The sequence below is a fragment of the Cydia fagiglandana genome, chromosome 22, assembly GCF_963556715.1.
Source record: "Cydia fagiglandana chromosome 22, ilCydFagi1.1, whole genome shotgun sequence".
Classification (NCBI taxonomy): Eukaryota; Metazoa; Arthropoda; class Insecta; order Lepidoptera; family Tortricidae; genus Cydia; species Cydia fagiglandana.
Genome location: NC_085953.1, coordinates 1,237,107 through 1,257,413, shown reverse-complemented (window position 1 = coordinate 1,257,413; position 20,307 = coordinate 1,237,107). Strand labels below are relative to the sequence as shown.

General features: G+C 36.5%; 1 protein-coding gene across 1 annotated transcript in view; it reads right to left on the bottom strand.

Annotated features, from left to right (window-relative positions):
* Positions 1-20,307, bottom strand: part of LOC134675580 (microtubule-associated serine/threonine-protein kinase 3) — a 102,211-nt gene that overhangs the window by 69,488 nt on the left and 12,416 nt on the right. The window contains exons 2-3 of the mRNA XM_063533881.1: positions 6,084-6,169; positions 5,400-5,474 (exon numbers count right to left, since the gene is read on the bottom strand). Coding sequence (XP_063389951.1) covers positions 5,400-5,474; positions 6,084-6,169 — 161 coding nt within the window. The remainder of the gene's footprint in view (positions 1-5,399; positions 5,475-6,083; positions 6,170-20,307) is intronic.

Here is a 20,307-nt window from a genome sequence, read left to right as displayed (position 1 = left end):
AAGAACATGTCATAAACTGTCATTAGAAGAATCATTAAGTATGTGGAGTAAAACACTTGTTACATTATAATTAATGGTTTCCAAATATCGTTAGGTAATAATAGGTATACAATATTATTTAATAAAGATACAATAACAAAGTGTAAGATTTAAGTATCATTAGCGTATCAAGTAATGATATGGGAAGATAGCGCTAATGAGGTATTGATTGACTTAACAATTGATTCCACGGCTATCAATGTAGCTATAAAAATAGCAGAGCAATTAAGTACTTATACATACATTTAAGTAGATTCTCATTAGTTCAATGTGAAAGCTAAATTAAATAAATAAAAATCTGACAAGTGCGAGTCGGACTCGCCCACCGAGGGTTCAGTAGTTTATAGTATTTGTTGTTATAGCGGCAAAAAAAAACAAACATGCTGAGGTGAGACCATTTCGTGGCACTTTCTCCTTTTTATATTTGTCTGTTTTGTATAATTCTCTATTTTGTGTTTGTGCTCACGAATTAAATTATTTCTATTCTATTCTACTCTATTCTAAATCACGGTTCATGAGATACAGCCTGTTGACAGACAGACAGACGGACAGACGGCCAGACGGAGACGGAGACGGACAGACGGACAGTGGAGTCTTAGTAATAGGGTCGCGTGTATACCCTTTGGGTACAGAACCCTAAAAAATGATTTTAGGACTCGAGAAGTCGAGAAAATTATAGAAACTCGAAAAACAAGAGCTTCCTCCAAGAAAAGAACATAATACACTAATTTTGAATAACGGCAACGCACTTGCAACCCCTCTGCTATCGCAGGCGTCCATGGGCAACGGATTCGTCTGTTCGTTCGCCTCCTATATTGCCGGTTTGTACAAATGTTTGTGAGCTCGACTGTACCGTCGCACGCGCATGTGTGTCTGAGTGCACCGCAGCCACAACAACATTGAATTATGTTACTTGTACTCGTAAATAAGGTTATCACTGTGTTATCACTTTATTTTTAACGTCCACTTGACCACAGAGTCGATCTATTTTGATTTGTTTGTAACGTATAACTTATAAGGTTCTTAACCCTTGACGTAGAGCAAATCGAAGTATATTTCTAATTGAAATATGAATATTATTTATTAATAAATAGGTATTGAACTCTCATCATCATCATCATTTCAGCCTATAACGTCCCACTGCTGAGCACAGGCCTCCTCTCATGCCCGAGAGGGCTTGGGCTATAGTCCCCACGCTAGCCCAATGCGGATTGGGGACTTCACTTGGGGATTGAACTCTAATTGTTAATTAATTTGAATTCAATACTTACTGCGCGGATCCAAGTTCCGGCAATCAAGAGGTTAATCGATTTAATTAAACTAAATGCTTTGTTGTCATTTTGGAGCTTGCAAAATACTTTGATACTAAATGTGCATTTTAATGCACATTGGGCCTAGTCTAGCTTTAACAATAAAGATATTACTTTTACATTAAAAAAAGTAATTATAATGGTGTGGCAATTGTAACCAGGCTGAACGGCTTTATATTATATTGCTATTGATACTAGCGACCCGCCCTGGCTTCGCACGGGTTAACAAATTATATAAATAAATAATAAATAAAAAGCCCATTTATTCCATAACGAACTTAAGCTATAGGTACACAAAAAATAATACAGTTATAAATTTTGAACTAATTAGCTAACAAATAATTGATTGAATCTACATAACTTAAAACTAAGTAGGTTTGGACCCCTCTCGGGTAAAGGCCTCCAAACAAATTATATACCTAAACCATACTCAAGAATTACTCAAGAATTGATAGGTGAAAACCGCATGAAAATCCGTTCAGTAGTTTTTGAGTTTATCGCGAACAAACACACAAACAGACGGCGGTGGACTTTGTTTTAAATACCGAGTGTGGCCTGTAACACGAGCAAATAATTAAAACATAGATTGTACTTCTCAAACGGTGACACTTTTGTTCAACAACTTTTAAAAAATATGAAGTATTTAGACTCCCTATTTTTCATACAAAATAAATATTAGTAACTTCAATGGACGCCATCGCCACGCCATTTCATTGTGATTGACGTTGCTTGTCAAGCCTTAAACATAACAAAATTCGCAATAAATTGCGTCTTTGAATAACCTTTAAAGGGGGCCACTGATTAACAGTCCGCCGGAAGGTATCGGCCTGTCAGTTGTTCGGAACTGTCAAAACTTTGTTCCAACTGACAGGCCGATACCGTCCGGCGGACTGTTAATCAGTGGGCCCCTTAAAGTGTATTAAAAATCAAACTACAAGTTATTTTTTAAAGTCGCTGAACAAATGTTGATCAGTATGAGTATGAGGAGTACAGCCTACAGTTACATTTTTTGCTCATATTACAGGCCATACCCGGTATAAGGTGCAGGTGATAAAACATAATTATTTAAGTACCCTGTTTGATCGCAGACAGCCGTGGAAAAATCTGTAATATACAAATATATCCGCATTCGTGGTTATAGTAAATAACATAGTATTAACTGCACTATGTATTACAATGTGAGTTATGGAACTATCGTTGCAATCTAAATGACTTGCTAACTTCAATTACTTCAATGCTTAGATGTGGGTAACATTAGACACGGAAGTATATAACAGCACACAACTAATTTTTTTTCATGAGCCTATAAGGTGTCCCACAGCTGGGCAAAGGCCTCCCCCGTAGACTTGATAATGCAAACGTTATAAGAATGGAGACATAACTTTAACAAGGAGGTATAATTTAATTAATATTCTTATATTCAGATATTATCACGTTCGACACAATTTAATGTTTAGAAATTCGATAGCAATTTTAACCTTCACCTAAATTTACGCAACTAGTAAAAACAAATCAAAATACGATTATATTTTATACTAAATTTTATTGGTTACACTTATATTGTTTTATTAGGGTTCCGTACCTCAAAAGGAAAAACGGAACCCTTATAGGACCACTCGTGTGTCTGGCTATCCGTCTGTCACAGATTATTTTTATTTATTACATCCCCAACTCATCGTCGAATCGATTATAAATTATCGACTACGTATTTAATTATCAGACAAATAACAAACATCCCAAATCTAAACATTGTATGCAAAGCAGAGTGTAAACCACAGAATAAGTAATAGTATTATGTGTAAACATAAGCAGCAACCCCGTTTGTGGAATCTATGGTAATTTGACAAGTTCAAACTTAAGCCGTGTCCACATCTAAACCTTGTGTGCATCTATTGCATAATAGTGTAAACAAGCAGTTATATAACATGCGTTGTTTGAAGGACGCGAGCTGATGGCACTAAGCTGGTCAGACAACAACATATAATATCGTGAGATCATTATAAGCTATTAACAAACAGTTTCAAGAGCTTTTATTTAACTTGTTTTTGCCGGGATAAATGCGTCATTTGAAGTAAACGCGTCTTTTAAACGTTTCTTCTAAATGGAACATTTTAGAACTATTGCAACCCACCCTATTCGAAGTGTAGTCACTGAACTTTTAGTGTAGATGGCTATAATACCTAGGGCATACTGAAAATTCCTGGACTAAATTAAACCCACTTCCCATAATTCGTTTGAGCTGAAACATTTCTTTCTTTTCGAACTGTATGACTCTCTTCTTATATTTTAAGAAGTAATTTAAATAAGTAACAATAGCTTTTGAATAATAAATTGCAATTTTGTATGTTGTATAACTAGCAATTGCGGTTATATACATAGTAAACAAATATCAACACAGCGAGGCGCCGCGGTGCGAAATTGATTGCTTACTTTCTCAAACAAGTTGCACAATTGTGCTATTTCTAAAGCTAAAACAACCTTGCTCTTACCCTGTTTGTATACTTTCTCGTATATTATACTTTGTGAAGTTAATAAAAACAGAAATCTTAGAAAAACCGGGCAAGTGCGAGTCGGACTCGCGCACGAAGGGTTCCGTACCATAATGCAAAAAAAAAGAAAACAAAAAAAAGCAAAAAGAAAACGGTCACCCATCCAAGTACTGACCCCTCCCGACGTTGCTTAACTTTGGTCAAAAATCACGTTTGTTGTATGGGAGCCCCATTTAAATCTTTATTTTATTCTGTTTTTAGTATTTGTTGTTATAGCGGCAACAGAAATACATCATCTGTGAAAATTTCAACTGTCTAGCTATCACGGTTCGTGAGATACAGCCTGGTGACAGACGGACGGACGGACGGATGGACGGACGGACGGACGGACGGACGGACGGACGGACAGCGAAGTCTTAGTAATAGGGTCCCGTTTTACCCTTTGGGTACGGAACCCTAAAAAATGTTAAGGGGCCCACTGATTAACAGTCCGCCGAACGGTATCGGCCTGTCAGTTAGAACAAACTTTTGACAGTTTCGAATAACTGACAGGCCTATACCGTCCGGTGGACTGTTAATCAGTGGGCCCCTTTACAATGATCGGACAATATCAACATCGTTCGTCTTTCGTTTTTCGTTTATTTCTTACTTCGTGTCATTGAGTTTCATTCGGTACCGTAACGTGACGTACGCGTTTGCGTTAAGTGTCATTTTGTATGGGATTTTGAGTTTCCAAAATCGCTTGGCGCGCTGTACAAAATCCCATATTAGTTTTTTAGATAAGCAGCAAAATCTTGTAAAAAACCGATCAAGCGCTTACGTAAATCACCAGGAAATAGCAAAGAAATGCATTTCATTATCACAATGTCACTGTCAAGGTAAGACTGACCTTAATGTCCAGTCTAGATGTCTTGGCCTCCTCTTAATCCGATCCGATATGAGGCTTCATTAAGCTATCGGTTACATATGTATCAATCGTATTACATTACATCCCAACTTGGGTATCCATATTCGCACTATGATTTTATTTTAATTTTAACCTCGCGAGTAAGTCGTGAGGCCCTATGGTAGGTACATCAACATCATGCATATCTACGGATTTTAATGGTGGTGATCAATAGAGGAGCCAAGATAAAAACCGGCCAAGTGCGAGTCGGACTCGCGCATGAAGGGTTCCGTACACGTAAAAAACGGAAACAAAAATCACGTTTGTTGTTTGGGAGCCCCACTTAAATACTTATTTTATTTTGTTTTTAGTATTTGTTGTTATAGCGGCAACAGAAATGCATCATCTGTGATTTCAACTGTCTAGCTATCACGGTTCATGTGATACAGCCTGGTGATAGACAGACAGACGGTCAGAAGAGCAGACGGACAGCGGAGTCTTAGTAATAGGGTCGCGTTTTTACCCTTCGAGTAAGAAACCCTAAAAAGTATTGTTTGTGTGAGGTGCAGATTCAATACACATGAACAACTAATTATATTAAGATCTTGTAACCGCAGTATGACAAATAAAATATTGCTTGATTGAAGTATATACAAGTACATTTAAATGACTTACCACAAGAGACAGCCTGTGGTGCGGCGGCGGCGGCGGCAACCGCGACGGACGCCGGGACACCGTGCATGACTCTTTCTGCGAACAGACAAACAGATCCAACTTAACGTTTACACACATATGTCATGTACCTAATGAGAATTCCTAAAAGTGCCTAAGTAGTGCCTAGTTCAGCCAGAATAAAAGCCAGAATAAAAAGTGCGCCAACGGGTAACTATCGCTGTAACAGAAATCTTTTACAGAAAACCGCCACTACATTAAATAGTTATTTTAGACAAACACACAAACATTCCATCCCATCTTAGGTAACATAAAAAAACCTAGGGTAAAAATATACACAAATTAAATAGCCAAATCAGCCTGAAGTTATTTACACTGGACAATAATTGTGTCTGCAAAAATGATTTTTTTGGCAGGAACTTATTTCAATTGCAATACCGCATGGTTAAAATCTTAAGCAGACCACTGACGAGCCTTCCAAATGGATGCCGTTACAATGGATTCATCCAAATAGACGGCATCCTAATCTTAAACATTGTACGTTTTTGACATTCACGGACCGATTTTGGATTGCAGCCACGCTATTTGGACTGTTGGAAGGCTCATCAGTGGCCACCTTTACAGGTGAAGGTTACATACTCCCACGGATTGTGCATTTTTAATACAAAGTATATGCTGTTAACTTACCACGTGGACGGATAGAGTCGGCGCGGACTTCCCGAGCGCGGACCGTCGCATGCGCACCAGGTTGGTGCGCGCCGTTTTGCCCGCATCTGCGACAAACGCAATTACAGATTAGAAAATTATACAAGTTATGTATAACGCTTGACAGGTAGAAAATGTAATTATAATTGGTAAGGTAGTTCGATCTTAAAAACAGGTTTAAGCGCTGAAAACATCGTCCTCCAATATTGTATGCGTCCCACTTCTGAGCACAGGCTTTCTCTAGCACGAGAGTTTGGATTTAAATCCCCGCTTAGGCACTTACTAAATCCAGTAAGCGAGATAGATTACCCGTCCCTCTCTAATTAATACAATTAGAAAGAAAGAAGCTGGTTCTGTGTCACAGGGCTCCTGCGCTAAGCCTACAGATTAGGTTATAGGGAATTATGCAACTTTGACGTTCTTCGCAGGTGTAAGGTTTTATCATGATTTTATTCATAATCATGACGACATTTAGAGTTTACGGAAAGTACTGCCATTGGATCTCTTAACTTGGACAAACTGGACACCTATTAGTCCACTAGTACTATAGTCTAACTTCGTCCATTGGACAACTTGTTTATTAAGCTTTCCGTCCGGAGGCCTCTAACTAGGTTCCACGAGTAACGAGAAACATGTTAGGTAACTTTGGATAACGAAGGGAAAGCTGTTGATAAACATTTATTGGATAAAACGCAAATAAATGTCAATCCATTACATCACTACAATGCAATTTGCAATGATTTGCAAAATGTCCCTTTCGCAAAATATTTCTGTTTGATTTTTGTTGTAAGATATAGAAAACTTATCATTTTGAAAATCTAGAGACTAATTTCCCAAATTTCGTACAGCCACAGATTACCGTTCCCCTGACGATATCAGCCTGTCAGTTAATCGCAAAAGCTGAAGGGGCCTACAGATTACCAGTTCGCTGGCCTATCTGCCTGTCACGGGCTGTCAGTTGTTCGGAACGTCAAGGGGCCCACAGATTACCAGTTCGCCGGACGATATCAGCCAGTTTTTCGGAACTGTTACCTTTTGCGTTTAACTGACAGGCTGATATCGTCCGGCGAACTGGTAATCCGTGGGCCCCTTGACAGTTTTTTTTTTATTTTTTTTATTTTATTGATTAGGGAAACAAACAGCATATATAATTCTTATAGCCTAAGAAAAATATTTTAACACATTAGCCAAAACAGTTTCCACTGAAAGTTAATACATGCAATTTTGCTCTGAGAGTACAACATGCGAATAGGTACAAAATGTAAAAGTAAATCTATAGGTGCAACAAAATTAAAAGAAAAGTATAGAGAAGAAATAGGACCAAAACATATTGCAAATCAATATACAATGTGCGTAGACTAAATAAAATAATATTTCAAGTTTAACATTAATTAACTTAACCGAATAAAGAATTATTTTTAGCACTACTAACTGCATGGTAGATATATAATTATTGTAGTTGTAATGTGATCATTTAGCTGGTGCTTTCATTGCAGAAACAAACTGACGGAAATTCAAATGAAAGATATCCAGAGATGAATATTTTTTGTTATAAATATTGCATGCTCTTGCTAGGTACTTATTCTTAACATATCTTTTACGGCTAAAAGGAATACAAAACAGATTAGTAGATCTAGTTCGAGAGCTTGGACAACGTAACGACACTTTCTCCACGAGATGCTGGGAATCGATAATATTATGCAACAATTTAAACAAAAATGTAACATCCCTTTTTTCTCTTCGTGTCTGGAGACTTTCAAGGTGTTCGCAATTATAATCTTTGAATTTATAGTTAAGGAAACGAATGAATTTTTTTTGTATGCGTTCCAAAGAGTTTATATGTACCGAATAGAACGGGTTCCATACGGTCGATGCATACTCCAGATTGGACCTTACAAATGCATTATAAAGAAGGATTAGTGTGTTAGGGTTTCGAACAACCGACAGGCTGATATCGTTCGGCGAACTGGTAATCCGTGGGCCCCTTGACAGTTCCGAACAACCGACAGGCTGATATCGTTCGGCGAACTGGTAATCCGTGGGCCCCTTTTTACGCAAATGGCTCTCGTCACGAATGTATCGTTCAAACGTAGAGCAGAAAATAAAAACAACATGCCCACCGAGTCTTTGTCAAAACATCACGTGTTTATTTAAATATCTATTTTTAAACCTAATTCATTTTAAAACGCATTATTTACTCATTCTACTACGACTTGGCAAATACCAATGAATAAATATTGAGAAAATATAAACATTATAAACCTAATATAGTCAAGGAATTTGATTTCTGTGGCACTTAATACAGTCTGCACCAAATACATGCAGTGACCAACGTAGCCAACGCGTAAATTTTAATTAAACTACAAGTAGAAATTGAATGTTTTTAGGGTTCCGTACCCAAAGGGTAAAACGGGACCCTATTACTAAGACTTCGCTGTCCGTCCGTCCGTCCGTCCCTCTGTCGGGTGCCCCTTAATACGCCTAACATTAATTGTCATAATATGAATTCGCATAACAGATTTGGCATAAAATAATTGTTCATAACATTAAACAGGCATAATAATAAAAAAGCATAACACTTATTGCGCATAATAATGACTCCGCATAATTTAAATATGCATAACATTATTAACTATAACTGTAACTGTCATAAAATGAATTAGCATAATTTTATAATGTAAATGGATCAGTGGCCCATTTTATAAAGCTACAAGTTACAATTTACAAGCGGAAGTCTCTTTCTAACCCTATGTGTTAGAACGAGACTTCCGCTTGTAAATTGTAACTTGTAGCTTTATAAAATAGGCCACAGGACGAAACCAACTTAACCAACTCGGTTAGGTTAGGTTCAGAAGGCCTTAGCCTTCGATGTTAGGTTGTTTTTTATAACAGCTCGATAATATTATAGATATATTCACATCCTGATTATCTCCTCAGATGTATTAAATAAATAAAATAATATATACAATCAAAATTACATTTGTCAATACCTCTAACTGGTAAATAGAACTTATACCTATAAATCGGTAGGATAGAAAAAAACCATCCAAACTAAACTTTAATTTAAATTGGCTGCAATTGCCTCCAAATACCGCTTTATGGTGACATAACAATCTGTTACCTTCCTTTTATATTTATACCATTTAATAATTATGCAAAGTAGCGTTATGCTTATTACATTTATACTAAGTCATTGTTATGACAATAAACGTTATGCGCATTAACATTATGCGTACTCAGTTATGCGAAATAATGTTATGCGATTTATAAATTATGCGTAATCTGTCTTATGTCAATTTGAATTAGGAGTATTACGTTATGCGAATTAATATAGACCCCCCTCTGTCACCAGGCTGTATCTCACGAACCGTGATAGCTAGACAGTTGAAATTTTCACAGATGATGTATTTCTGTTGCCGCTATAACAACAAATACTAAAAACAGAATAAAATAAAGATTTAAATGGGGCTCCCATACAACAAACGTGATTTTTGACCAAAGTTAAGCAACGTTGGGAGTGATCAGTACTTGGATGGGTGACCGTTTTTTTTTGCTTTCTTTTTTGTTTTTTTTTTTGCATTATGGTACAGAACCCTTTGTGCGCGAGTCCGACTCGCACTTGCCCGGTTTTTGAGAATATATCTAAAGCATGTTAAGCCCTATATGTCACTGAAAATTCTGGGTTCTAGCTTTAGCCAGTACAAAATTACAGGACGTCGAAAATCGCCTGAATCGCTTCGGGAAAAGGATGATACGGCCGTGCGTCTTTGTTTTGCTCGATTTGGTCTATGCAAATACGCTGCTGATTTGAGCCACCTTTGAGTGTTAAAACTATTAAAAGGTACAAATTCCCCAACTTAATAGCATGACAATTTATCCACAAACATAGCAATAAACAGATAATTTACATAACCGATGTTTACCACGAGCGGACACGCCCACTAAAGCGTATAAATAGACGCATGCGGACAGCGTTTACGTCAAAATATTCCATGCGCGTAAACTATGCGAGTTGTGAAGTTGGCAAGGGTTCCAGAATACGCAAAACTATAGAATTGTTCACGCAATTCAATTATTTGTCTAATAAATCGCAGAATAAATAGCCGCGAGTAATTTTAATGGCAGATAATTGGCCGAATTTTAAGGTCTTTCTCTTGTACATAATTATATAGGGTGTTCGGTACATCGTTTGCCAAATTAAAACGGCAGATAGGTTGAGTCATTTGCTATCTTCTCAGGCCTAGAAATTTTTAATTTGGCGCACAGTTTTTTTTTTTTTTCACTTCTATGCCAGTTTTTCGTAAATTTAAAATTTTTACTAGCGTAGTAGTAAAAAAACCATGGCCAATTTTGTTTTCTAGGCATGAGAAGATAGCAAATGACTCAACCTATCTAACCGTTTTAATTTGGCAAACGATGTACCAAACACCCTGGATATGCCGGGTGCTCATTAATTAATGGATAATCTCTAGCCACCGACAGGGCACCTTAGACTGGTCCAGAAAATGCACTTATAGGTAAAAATTTCCTTGTTTTCCAGATAATCGAAATTCTCTGTCCTATACCTTTGTTTGTAAAGACGTTTTACATGTTTTTTATGATATGTAAGTTTTACGCGGCCTTAAACGCTGGTGACTGCGTCAACTAAACGCAGTCCCAGTATGAACTTGGAATTGGTTCCAGTCATAACCAATGATTTAATAGATTTAAACTAGCCGCTAAGACAAAAGATTCTGTCTCTGGCAATTTAGTTTTAAATAAATATAATGAAAAATACTGCAAACATGGAAAGTATATCCACCTGGTGCATCAAAATATTCAATGTATTAGAGGAAAAAATTTGCAGATTGAACTTTTTTTGAATGATTTTAATATTGATATTTTATGTCTTACTGAACATTGGTTACATAATAATGAATTAATGCCCCAATTTAATAATCACCAGGCGGGAAGTTCGTTCACCAGACTTAGTTCCATACATGGTGGGTCATTAATTATATTAAATAGTCAGTTAAAATTTAAGGAACGTAAGGACATTGTATCCATGTCTGTTGAACGGACTATAGAACTAAGTGCAGTTGAATTAGAGCAATTTATTGTTGTCTGTGTGTATAGGCCGCCATTAAGTAATTTTGAATTATTTGAAAACATAATGGAATCTGCCCTACGTAAAATATCATCTTCTAGTAAGAAATTGCTTATATGCGGCGACTTTAATGTAAATATTATGGAAAATTCAACAATGTCTTGTAGATCAATTATAAGTTACTGAGTGTGTAGGATTAGTCCTGCTCACGTCTCATGAATCACTATACCACTATACCTAAATGTCTTTAGTTCTCTGTTACTATTTCTCAATTGGTGGTTATAAATAAGAGTATAAAATAAACGCGATAAACACTAAACCGGTTAGAAACTATAAGTGACAGCTATGAAAAAAATAACATCAGATTTACAAGAAAAACAAAATGTACATTTCAAAATATTTTTTAAAAGTGTAAAAGAAAAAGCAGTTTTAAAAAGTTAGGTCGCCGACAGAAATTATACGTTAAACTGAACATTTTCTAACGTGTTTTATTTTCTTCGGCATGCTTTGATCTTTTGTATTCGCAGTAAAACAAAATAAAATGCAGACAGCATCCACATAGTAAAATAGAGTTTTGGCAGCAATAAAAAAACGCGTTACATGTATTAAGACTATTAACATCCTACGGACCTGCATGATTATGCACGTTTACAATATCATTTATTATCTCTGCCAATAAACAAAATAAAGAAAGTTACCACACACCTCCAAAACATATAAATAAGCTGTTATCGTACAAAACAATCACATTTTTAATCCAAACACATAAGGAAACCATGAAGAGGAACCGAAATCGCTTTCGAAACACCCGAGGAAATGATTTGCGGAGGTGTCAACAGTAATTGCGATAATCCATAACCTTTCGCTATAAAAGTAAGCGTGTGACGTGCGCACGCGATGTGGGGTTCCGTACAGATTTAACTTTCTTTTGGGATCGGCGCAGCACGTATAGGTCCGTAATACATAGGCTGCTACTTATGTATCCGGAATGGGCCACTTACTGGCAGTGGCGGTACTTCCATACAAGCCCAAAAGCCGGGCTTGCCTTAGTTGCCTTACCGAAATTACGTAGTAATAAGATCAATAATCAATATAGATTATTTTTAAACCGCGCGCCAAATGAACCCGTATTATTAAATTCAAGCTACAGCGCGCGGACCGCGGCGCCAGCGTGTTGCAAAATTTTGCCGTGGCGCCTCTTCCGCGCGAAAGAAATCAGGCGTAGGATGAATATCTGCTGAGAATTCAGCTATCCTGCTCGCACTCGTCGGTTTGTTGCGGTTGCAAGCCGACGAGTGCGAGCTTGCTTTTTCGTCCCGCTCTAGGCGGTCTAAGCCTACAAATGCCATAGAACGATGTAACTATTTGTTGGTATGTATAGCAATTTTATAAGGCGATTTAAGCCGAGCTTTTGGTGTGAAGTTAGCTGCATAAGTTCACACGGGCACGCGTTTACTTCAAGTGTATTATTATTTAGTCGAGTCGAAAGTAACGAAAGGTCAATTTATTTAAGTGAATTTGAATTAAGTAGTGAATGTGGATTTGTTCGTTTGTTGTGACGTTTATAAGTGTTGACAATGGATGAAGTTGTTCCTTGTGACGGTATGAGATGCGTCCACGTATTACTCGACGAAATCAAGGTAAAATCGTTAAACTTTGTAGAAAAACGGGATATATATATCATTTCCGCGCCAAAACTAACATCCGACTTGTGTATTCTCAGATAAGTCAGTCGCATTAAAAGAACATTTTGTACGGCCGTTTACAAAACACAAGGATTGTTGGTTTACTCCAATTAAGGCGTAATTAGAGTGACAGAAAGAAGCATGTAAGTAATTTGCAAATTTCAGTGTACGCGATAGGCCCTCTGATATGTTTGTAAAATTCTATCTAGTAGTTATGGTAGTACCTGTATGCCCTGTGCTGTGCGCTATGATAGCTCGCCGCGATACGCTAGCAAATTCATTTGAGTCCAAAGAGTGAGATTGGACATTTATTACGAAAACATATCTTTCGGCTTGCCTTACTCCTAAACCCTAGGCACGCCACTGCTTACTGGAACTATATTAAAAATATATATATAACATATAAAAATGGAACTCTGTGGAAGCAAAATACAGTTAGTTTCACATGTCTATCAATTGGTTTTACATTGTAGCATTAAGGTAAGTACCCCTATTAACGAGGGGGTTAAGCAAGTTTCCCAAAAAGAGCCAAAAATTAAGCATAAACCGGCGGTATATGGACCAAGACATATTTTTTTATGTTAGTTTATTAATTAAAGTTTATATTATTTTAGTTTCTGACCTTGTTTTAGAAAATTATAAAGGAAAAAATAATTATCAAAACCAAAATGTCGAAATCGCCTATTACCGTGGTAATGGACCACTGTTACCCAAATACCGCGGATGTGGGTTCCTTTTTACGAGGGTAGATAACTCGTTACATTTTTAGTTCCATAATTACGATAAATATTATTTATTTGACAATAATGGATATGGTATATTCAATACTTACCTACGCTTTTCATATTATAAGACTTAGTTAATTATTGAATTTAAAATAGAAATAGTTGGTTCCTTTAACGCTAAAAACATCGTGGGGTACCCTTTACGAGCAAGGGTGATGCTGTCGAAATTATTCTTGTTTAATTTATTTATTACCTATCTACGTTAAATAAATAGGTACTTAATTATTTCAATCGGACGTGGAGGACAAATTGCGCCAAAACGTTCAAGCTATCACAATTATATTCTACACAATACAGATACAAGATCTGTGTAAGTTAATGTTAATGTTGTATGTTTGTGTTGTGTATCTATTTTATATATATAACATAAAATATTTTTTTTTTCTACTCCAGCACTTCTATTTGTCGATTAAATGATTGCCAGTGATATCTAAACCAGCTACATTTGAAGCGCAGTGCGTAGAGGGCCGTGTCCTTTGTCTATATGATCACAAATATTATAATAGTAATAGTCAAGAGTTGTATTTAAAAAAAAAACTATCTTCTAGGCAAAGATCTAAAAACTAATATTTACTTTGACTTTATATATCATTTTATGTTTGCTGCCTTATAAAAAATATTGTGTGCAACGGTAATACATTAGGTCTGAAAATTCTCGGGCGTGTCTTCGGCCCTTGAATTTTAAGAACCCTTTTATTATGTACTTGGTATACAAAAGAGTATCAAAAGTACTTTAAAGTATTTTAAGAACCTATTAATTTCGAAGCCATTAAAGTTTTGGGTGGGTCTGTATTAGGTTCTCATACAGCTTATTACCGAGCGATGTCTTTTCTAACCATCGTTAAACGGTTCAATTCAAATAATTTTAAAACTCATTTACGACTAATCAAAATAAATAGTTATCTTGTATTTTTTTAAACGATCAATATGGATGATTCCAAATATTACAAAACAATTAGGTTAAAATAAACTTTATAACCATACTTCTGTTTTTATATCATATCAATACTTGAACGAGTTTCTCATATAAGGGTTTCTAAGAAAACGTCTGAGGAGGTGTCTAAAATTGTAATCAAAATTAAGAGTTCTTGCATAGATTTCATACCACGTTAATACCTCTTTAGTTTTATAGGTGGTTAAATAATTCAATAACATCAAAAGTCAAGGAAATGTGCATTTATATATGAATATAAGATCGCTCGAATCTAAAATACCGTTTCCGTTATTACCGAGGTATACCTCGAAATTAGGTGTCACACAAAGAAAATGGAACCTAACACCGAGGTTTTTAATTTCCTATTTTTTTCCCTATTGGCGAGCAAATATCGCAAATAAAGTATTTGAGAATCATAAAGATAATAACTAAGAATCAATCTCAAGTCTTAGTCCTTCCATAATATTTACCATTATTACGCTAATCACTAAATAGAATACGCGTTTACTTACTTGAGGTGTTGCGTGTTAGTATGGGGCAACCAAATCTTGCGCTCTTGATACGCTAGTTTACGTTTTTCGACTTGTTTGTGTGATATTTTCGTAGTAGTGTTATACTTATTCGACAGTCAAAAATTAAGGCTTTATTTCTGTGTTCTTAGATTCAAAGAAAGTTAGTAAGCTTTCTTATTAAACGCTATTTTGTACATACCGCGGTAATGAATGCCAATTTTAATGGGGTCGTTAATAGGGGTACTTACCTTATTTTTAAAAATTCTTTGTTGCACCTTCAACGGATTTTCTTGTGAAAATTTTCGTGCAGATGTTTTTTTTACGATGTTCGGAATGGATAAACTCAAAAATAGTGCATGGATCGACTTTTTTCGACTTTTGGGGAGTAAGTTCCATCGAAGGTCAATGTTTTAGTGAATAAATTGGGGTCGTAGTATATTACGGTATTTACAGTAGGACGAATTAAAAAAAAACACTCAAAATCGGCTGTCATCCCACAAAATATAGATGCTGTGAACGAGCTCATAATGCAAGATGGTTATAGTACATATCGCAAGATAGAGGCATCTCATGGCAATAATATGACTAGCATTTGTAAGATATAACATGAACATTAGGTTAAAAAAAAAGAAAAACTCGCGAAAGAGCCGTTCTTGCCTACAAAATGCACGTCTTGTATACCAAGATAAGAATGGAAAAAGTGCTATGAAAAGTCGTTTCAACATTTGCAAAAGTGCATCATTCATCTTGGTGGACAAATACAAAGGCAATAAAACCATTTATAACTATAGATATTTCTTATTTTTTGTGTTTCCGGATACATAAGTAGCAGCCCTCGTACAGCTAGAATGCTAACTGTAAAAGTACTGACTTTAACAGAGCTTACACTGCAGGAACAACCCTTTAACTTACCGTTTACATCTTAAGGGGCCCACAGATTACCAGTACGCTGGACGATAACCGCCTGTCAGTTAATCGCAAAAGGTAAAGGGGCCCACAGATTACTAGTTCGCCGGACGATATCAGCCTGTCAGTTGTTCGGAGCTGTAAGATTTTGCGTTTAACTGACAGGCTGATATCGTCCGGCGAACTGGTAATCAGTGAGCCCCTTTACAGCGGCGAATAAGTGACAGGCTGATATCGTCCGGCGAACTGGTAATCTGTGGGACCCTTCAAGGCTGTAACGAGGTTGGAACAGCGATTGTGCTGCTTTGATCGTACCTCAAAAGAAATAAATGGAACACTTATAGGATAATAGCCAATTTGCTGCAAAACTGCTGGACCCGATGAGTTGAAATTTGATACACAATTATGTATGTAAGTAACAACCTTCTCATATCTATTGGTTCAAAAATGCCGTAAACACTGCGAATAGAAATCTTCTCGAACGTTCACGAGCTCACATAGTAAAATGAAAGAGAAAAAGCGTTTAATGATCGTTTCCAGTTTCAGCAGCATCAGCGTCAATTCCAACTCCTCAATTTCAAAAGATCCTAAATACTTATAAAACACAATGTACAATAAGTCCTTATACAGCTAGTTGGTATCACCGGCAACAACACTAAGTCCTCAATTTTAAATGGTCATATATACTTGGGAAACGGAAGGCACATAGGACCTTATAGAGCTGGTGGTGATATACTTGCGTTAGCGCACGTGGCCGGCGTCCAAAATGTTGTTTTTATACACGATTGTGTCGTGTGCACGAGTAACGAGTAATAAGGTGAAGGAGAAGGTGAACCTTAACCACCTTGGCCATGCATTCATTCCAGCGTGCAAGATCAATACCGACATTTTGAAATATAGGAGTACGATTGTGGATGGAATATCGGAAATGTCCCTAAGTGCATTTTGATTTTTGAAGTGCATTTTGATTTTTAACTTCTTTAGCGGCGCTGGGCACTTTTTGAGGTGGGGAAAAAATGATAAACTCGAGACAGCGATCACGTGACCATAACGTTTAGATGGCCACTCCTTTAGATGGCATTTAAATCAATAAAGAAAAACTCAATGACATTACATGAAAAAGGTTGTAATCTTGTAAGAGTTGAAATACGAGGACCTCACAGTTACATACTTAACTTTATGTCACTCAAATATAATTCAATAAAGCTACATCTTGATGAAATCGCTAATAAAAAAAGTGAACTCTAGTAATTAAACTCAAAATATCATGACCAAATATATATATATATATATATATATATATATATATATATATATAGATGCGAGGTCTGCAAGGTAACTTTACAATTCTATTGAAAATTTAAACAATTAACGCTACAAATTTGAAATTAGAATTTTAAACAAGCTCACTGAGCAATTTCGGAGCTTAAGTTTTTCAAGAGAGGAGGATGGGTCAATCAAGTACATAGTGCATAGTGCTGCATTTAGACATTTTGGACTAGTCATTGAGTTTTCACTTCTGTCGGCACTCCCGGAGTGCAACCCGTTGTTTTTTTTTTGTTGACCTAGTATGTAGTGGCATGGAAAGTCTAAATTTTTTCTTAAGGACTTTATCAGGATAATGGTAAAAATGTTTGATAATTTTAACAAAGATAGGGTTTGCACTCCGTGTGCATTAGCAATAATAGCTAATAATGACAGATTTTTTGTGACATTGTTGACAAAAGATTTAGGGCTAATTGAGGATCGTAGATCACACTAAGATAATTTTAACTAGGTTAAGGTGGATGTAATCGAAAAACAGCCATCATAAAGCGTTTCACCCTATCATCTGAAGAGATCATGTCACAATAAAAGCACAGAGCAGATTTATTTAATACCATATTAGAAAACTGTCCAATCGACGGCACCGAGCTCGTTAAGATCTTTCACGACCTCATCGCACCAGCGATACCTAGGACATAGGACAGAAACGGCGCTAGACAGAGAAGCATGGCGTTCCTTAGTGTCAGAGGCCAAGATCCACTTCGGGTCGCTGCGCCACGGCAGTAGTAGTAGTATTAGAAAACTGAAACAATGAAATCGACTGACATGTGAAAATTAAGTAGATGCATACGATATTATTTCCATTTCGCTAAACGATTTGTCTGTACCGATAAAACGTCAACTTCGCATATATTATTCAATTAAGGTAAAACATTTGACATAAATGAAATTCAGCATATTCATTTACTTTAACAAGGTTACTTTCATAAACGCCCAGGTTATATTCGACCTTAAATATAAACGCGCAAGGTACAATGTTCCAAGTCAAATAACATGAAGATAAGACTGTGTGTCATAATGAAAGCCTTTTCGCATGTCATCGCCGTTGACAGGACGTCCATTTAATCAACTTGACACTGTATTCAAACATTTCTGACATTCGCCAGTCACCAAATATTACAAACGGATTTTGTTACATCTTTAGTAATATTACAAGTAGGTCTCTTAGGTATTAAACAAGCAATTCTTGTATTGATTTCGATGAAATTTGCTATATGGGGGTGTTCGGGGGTGAAAAATCGATCTAGCTAGGTCTTATTTCTGGGAAAACGCGCATTAATGAGTTTCTCAGATATTATCTAGTTTTTTGAAGACCACTAAACGGCGGGAAAGAGGGGGCGGAGCTTATGTTATGTTGTCCAGGCCCAGCCCAGGGGGTGGGTCATGCTTATCTTGAAAATTTGCGGAGTTTTAGTACCTAAATCACTGAGTTGGTAAATTAAATTGACTATGGTACCATTCTGTGTGACTTAAGCGGCCCATATTACCAGGGGCCCATTTCTCGAAAGGTATTAGACTAATATTATTAGTCCATGAACTGTCAAATACTATGAGTTTCCATAGCAACACACTAATAATATTAGTCTAATATCGTTCGAGAAATAGGCCCCAGTTCGCCGGACGATATCAGCCTGTCAGTTACTCGCAAACAGGCTGATATCGTCCGGCGAACTGGTAATCTGTGGGCCCCTTTACCTACTTGCCTCGCCTCTTGCCATTCGTGTGTACAGTCAGCAGAAGTTGCTAAGCGGGCCAGGTGTTCAAAATGATCTTGACGCGACTTTGTTAAGAGAATAAGAGCGTGTCAAGGTAATTTTGAACACCTCGCCCGCTTAGAAACTTCTGCTGCTGACTGTACGGTAACTGGAGCGTGTGCCCTTTCACACACGGCGGGTGGGTGATGCTATTGTGTTTCTACATCTGTTTTTGTTATCTGACTCTTAAATGTCATAAAATAATTGCTGTTTATTGGTGTTGTAGGTAAAAGTCGGCAACTATAGTTCGTTTTTTTAGCATTAAAAAGAACTTGAAAGAAGGTAAGCGATCGGGGCATATCTTTTAATTGAAAAACGCTTTTTAAAAATCAATAACTATTACTTATGAAAGCAGGAGAATATAAGTGATCGTATTAGATTCATAATTTGTTACGTATTTGCCGTAACTTATTTTTAAAATGTGTTTTTCAATTAAAAGACACATCAAGATTGTTTACTTAATTTCTAATACTAAAAAAAACGAACTATAGCTTGGTTTCTGAATTTAGTGTTTAAATTTGAGACATTCATCCAATAACCGTAGATACTCGTTAATATACTAGCGAGTCGCTAGTATATTAATTAAAAATGCATTCTGGGCATTCTAACCAATATAAGCACTTAGGTACTTACTAATAGCATCATAATTTTACTTACTAAGAGTGTCTGTTTACAATATTAATAACAAACTTAGAATAAAAAGTAACCTAAAATTAAAACTACCTACAAAACTAAAACTAATACCTAAAAAAATATAACTAAAACTAAACCTAAAAAAAAATACCTAAAAATCTATATCTAAGAGGGTCCCTGGGGCACAGTGCCAAGAATGCTGGCAGCATTACTTACATTAGTTATTATTCCTCTGAGTTCCAAGAGCAGTTGTATTGTTTTTTTTTTGAACCTTTGTTAGTCTTAAAGTTCAGAATTCAGAATATATTGTGAAATATGTAAAAAATTTGTCAGGTTTCAGGAGGTCATCATCGTCATCATTTCAGCCTATATACGTCCCACTGCTAAGCACAGGCCTCCTCTCATGCGCGAGAGGGCTTGGGCTATAGTCCCCACGCTAGCCCAATGCGGATTGGGGACTTCACATACACCTATGAATTTCTTCGCAGATGTATGCAGGTTTCCTCACGATGTTTTCCTTCACCGAAAAGCTAGGGGTAAATATCAAATGATATTTCGTACATAAGTTCCGAAAAACTCATTGGT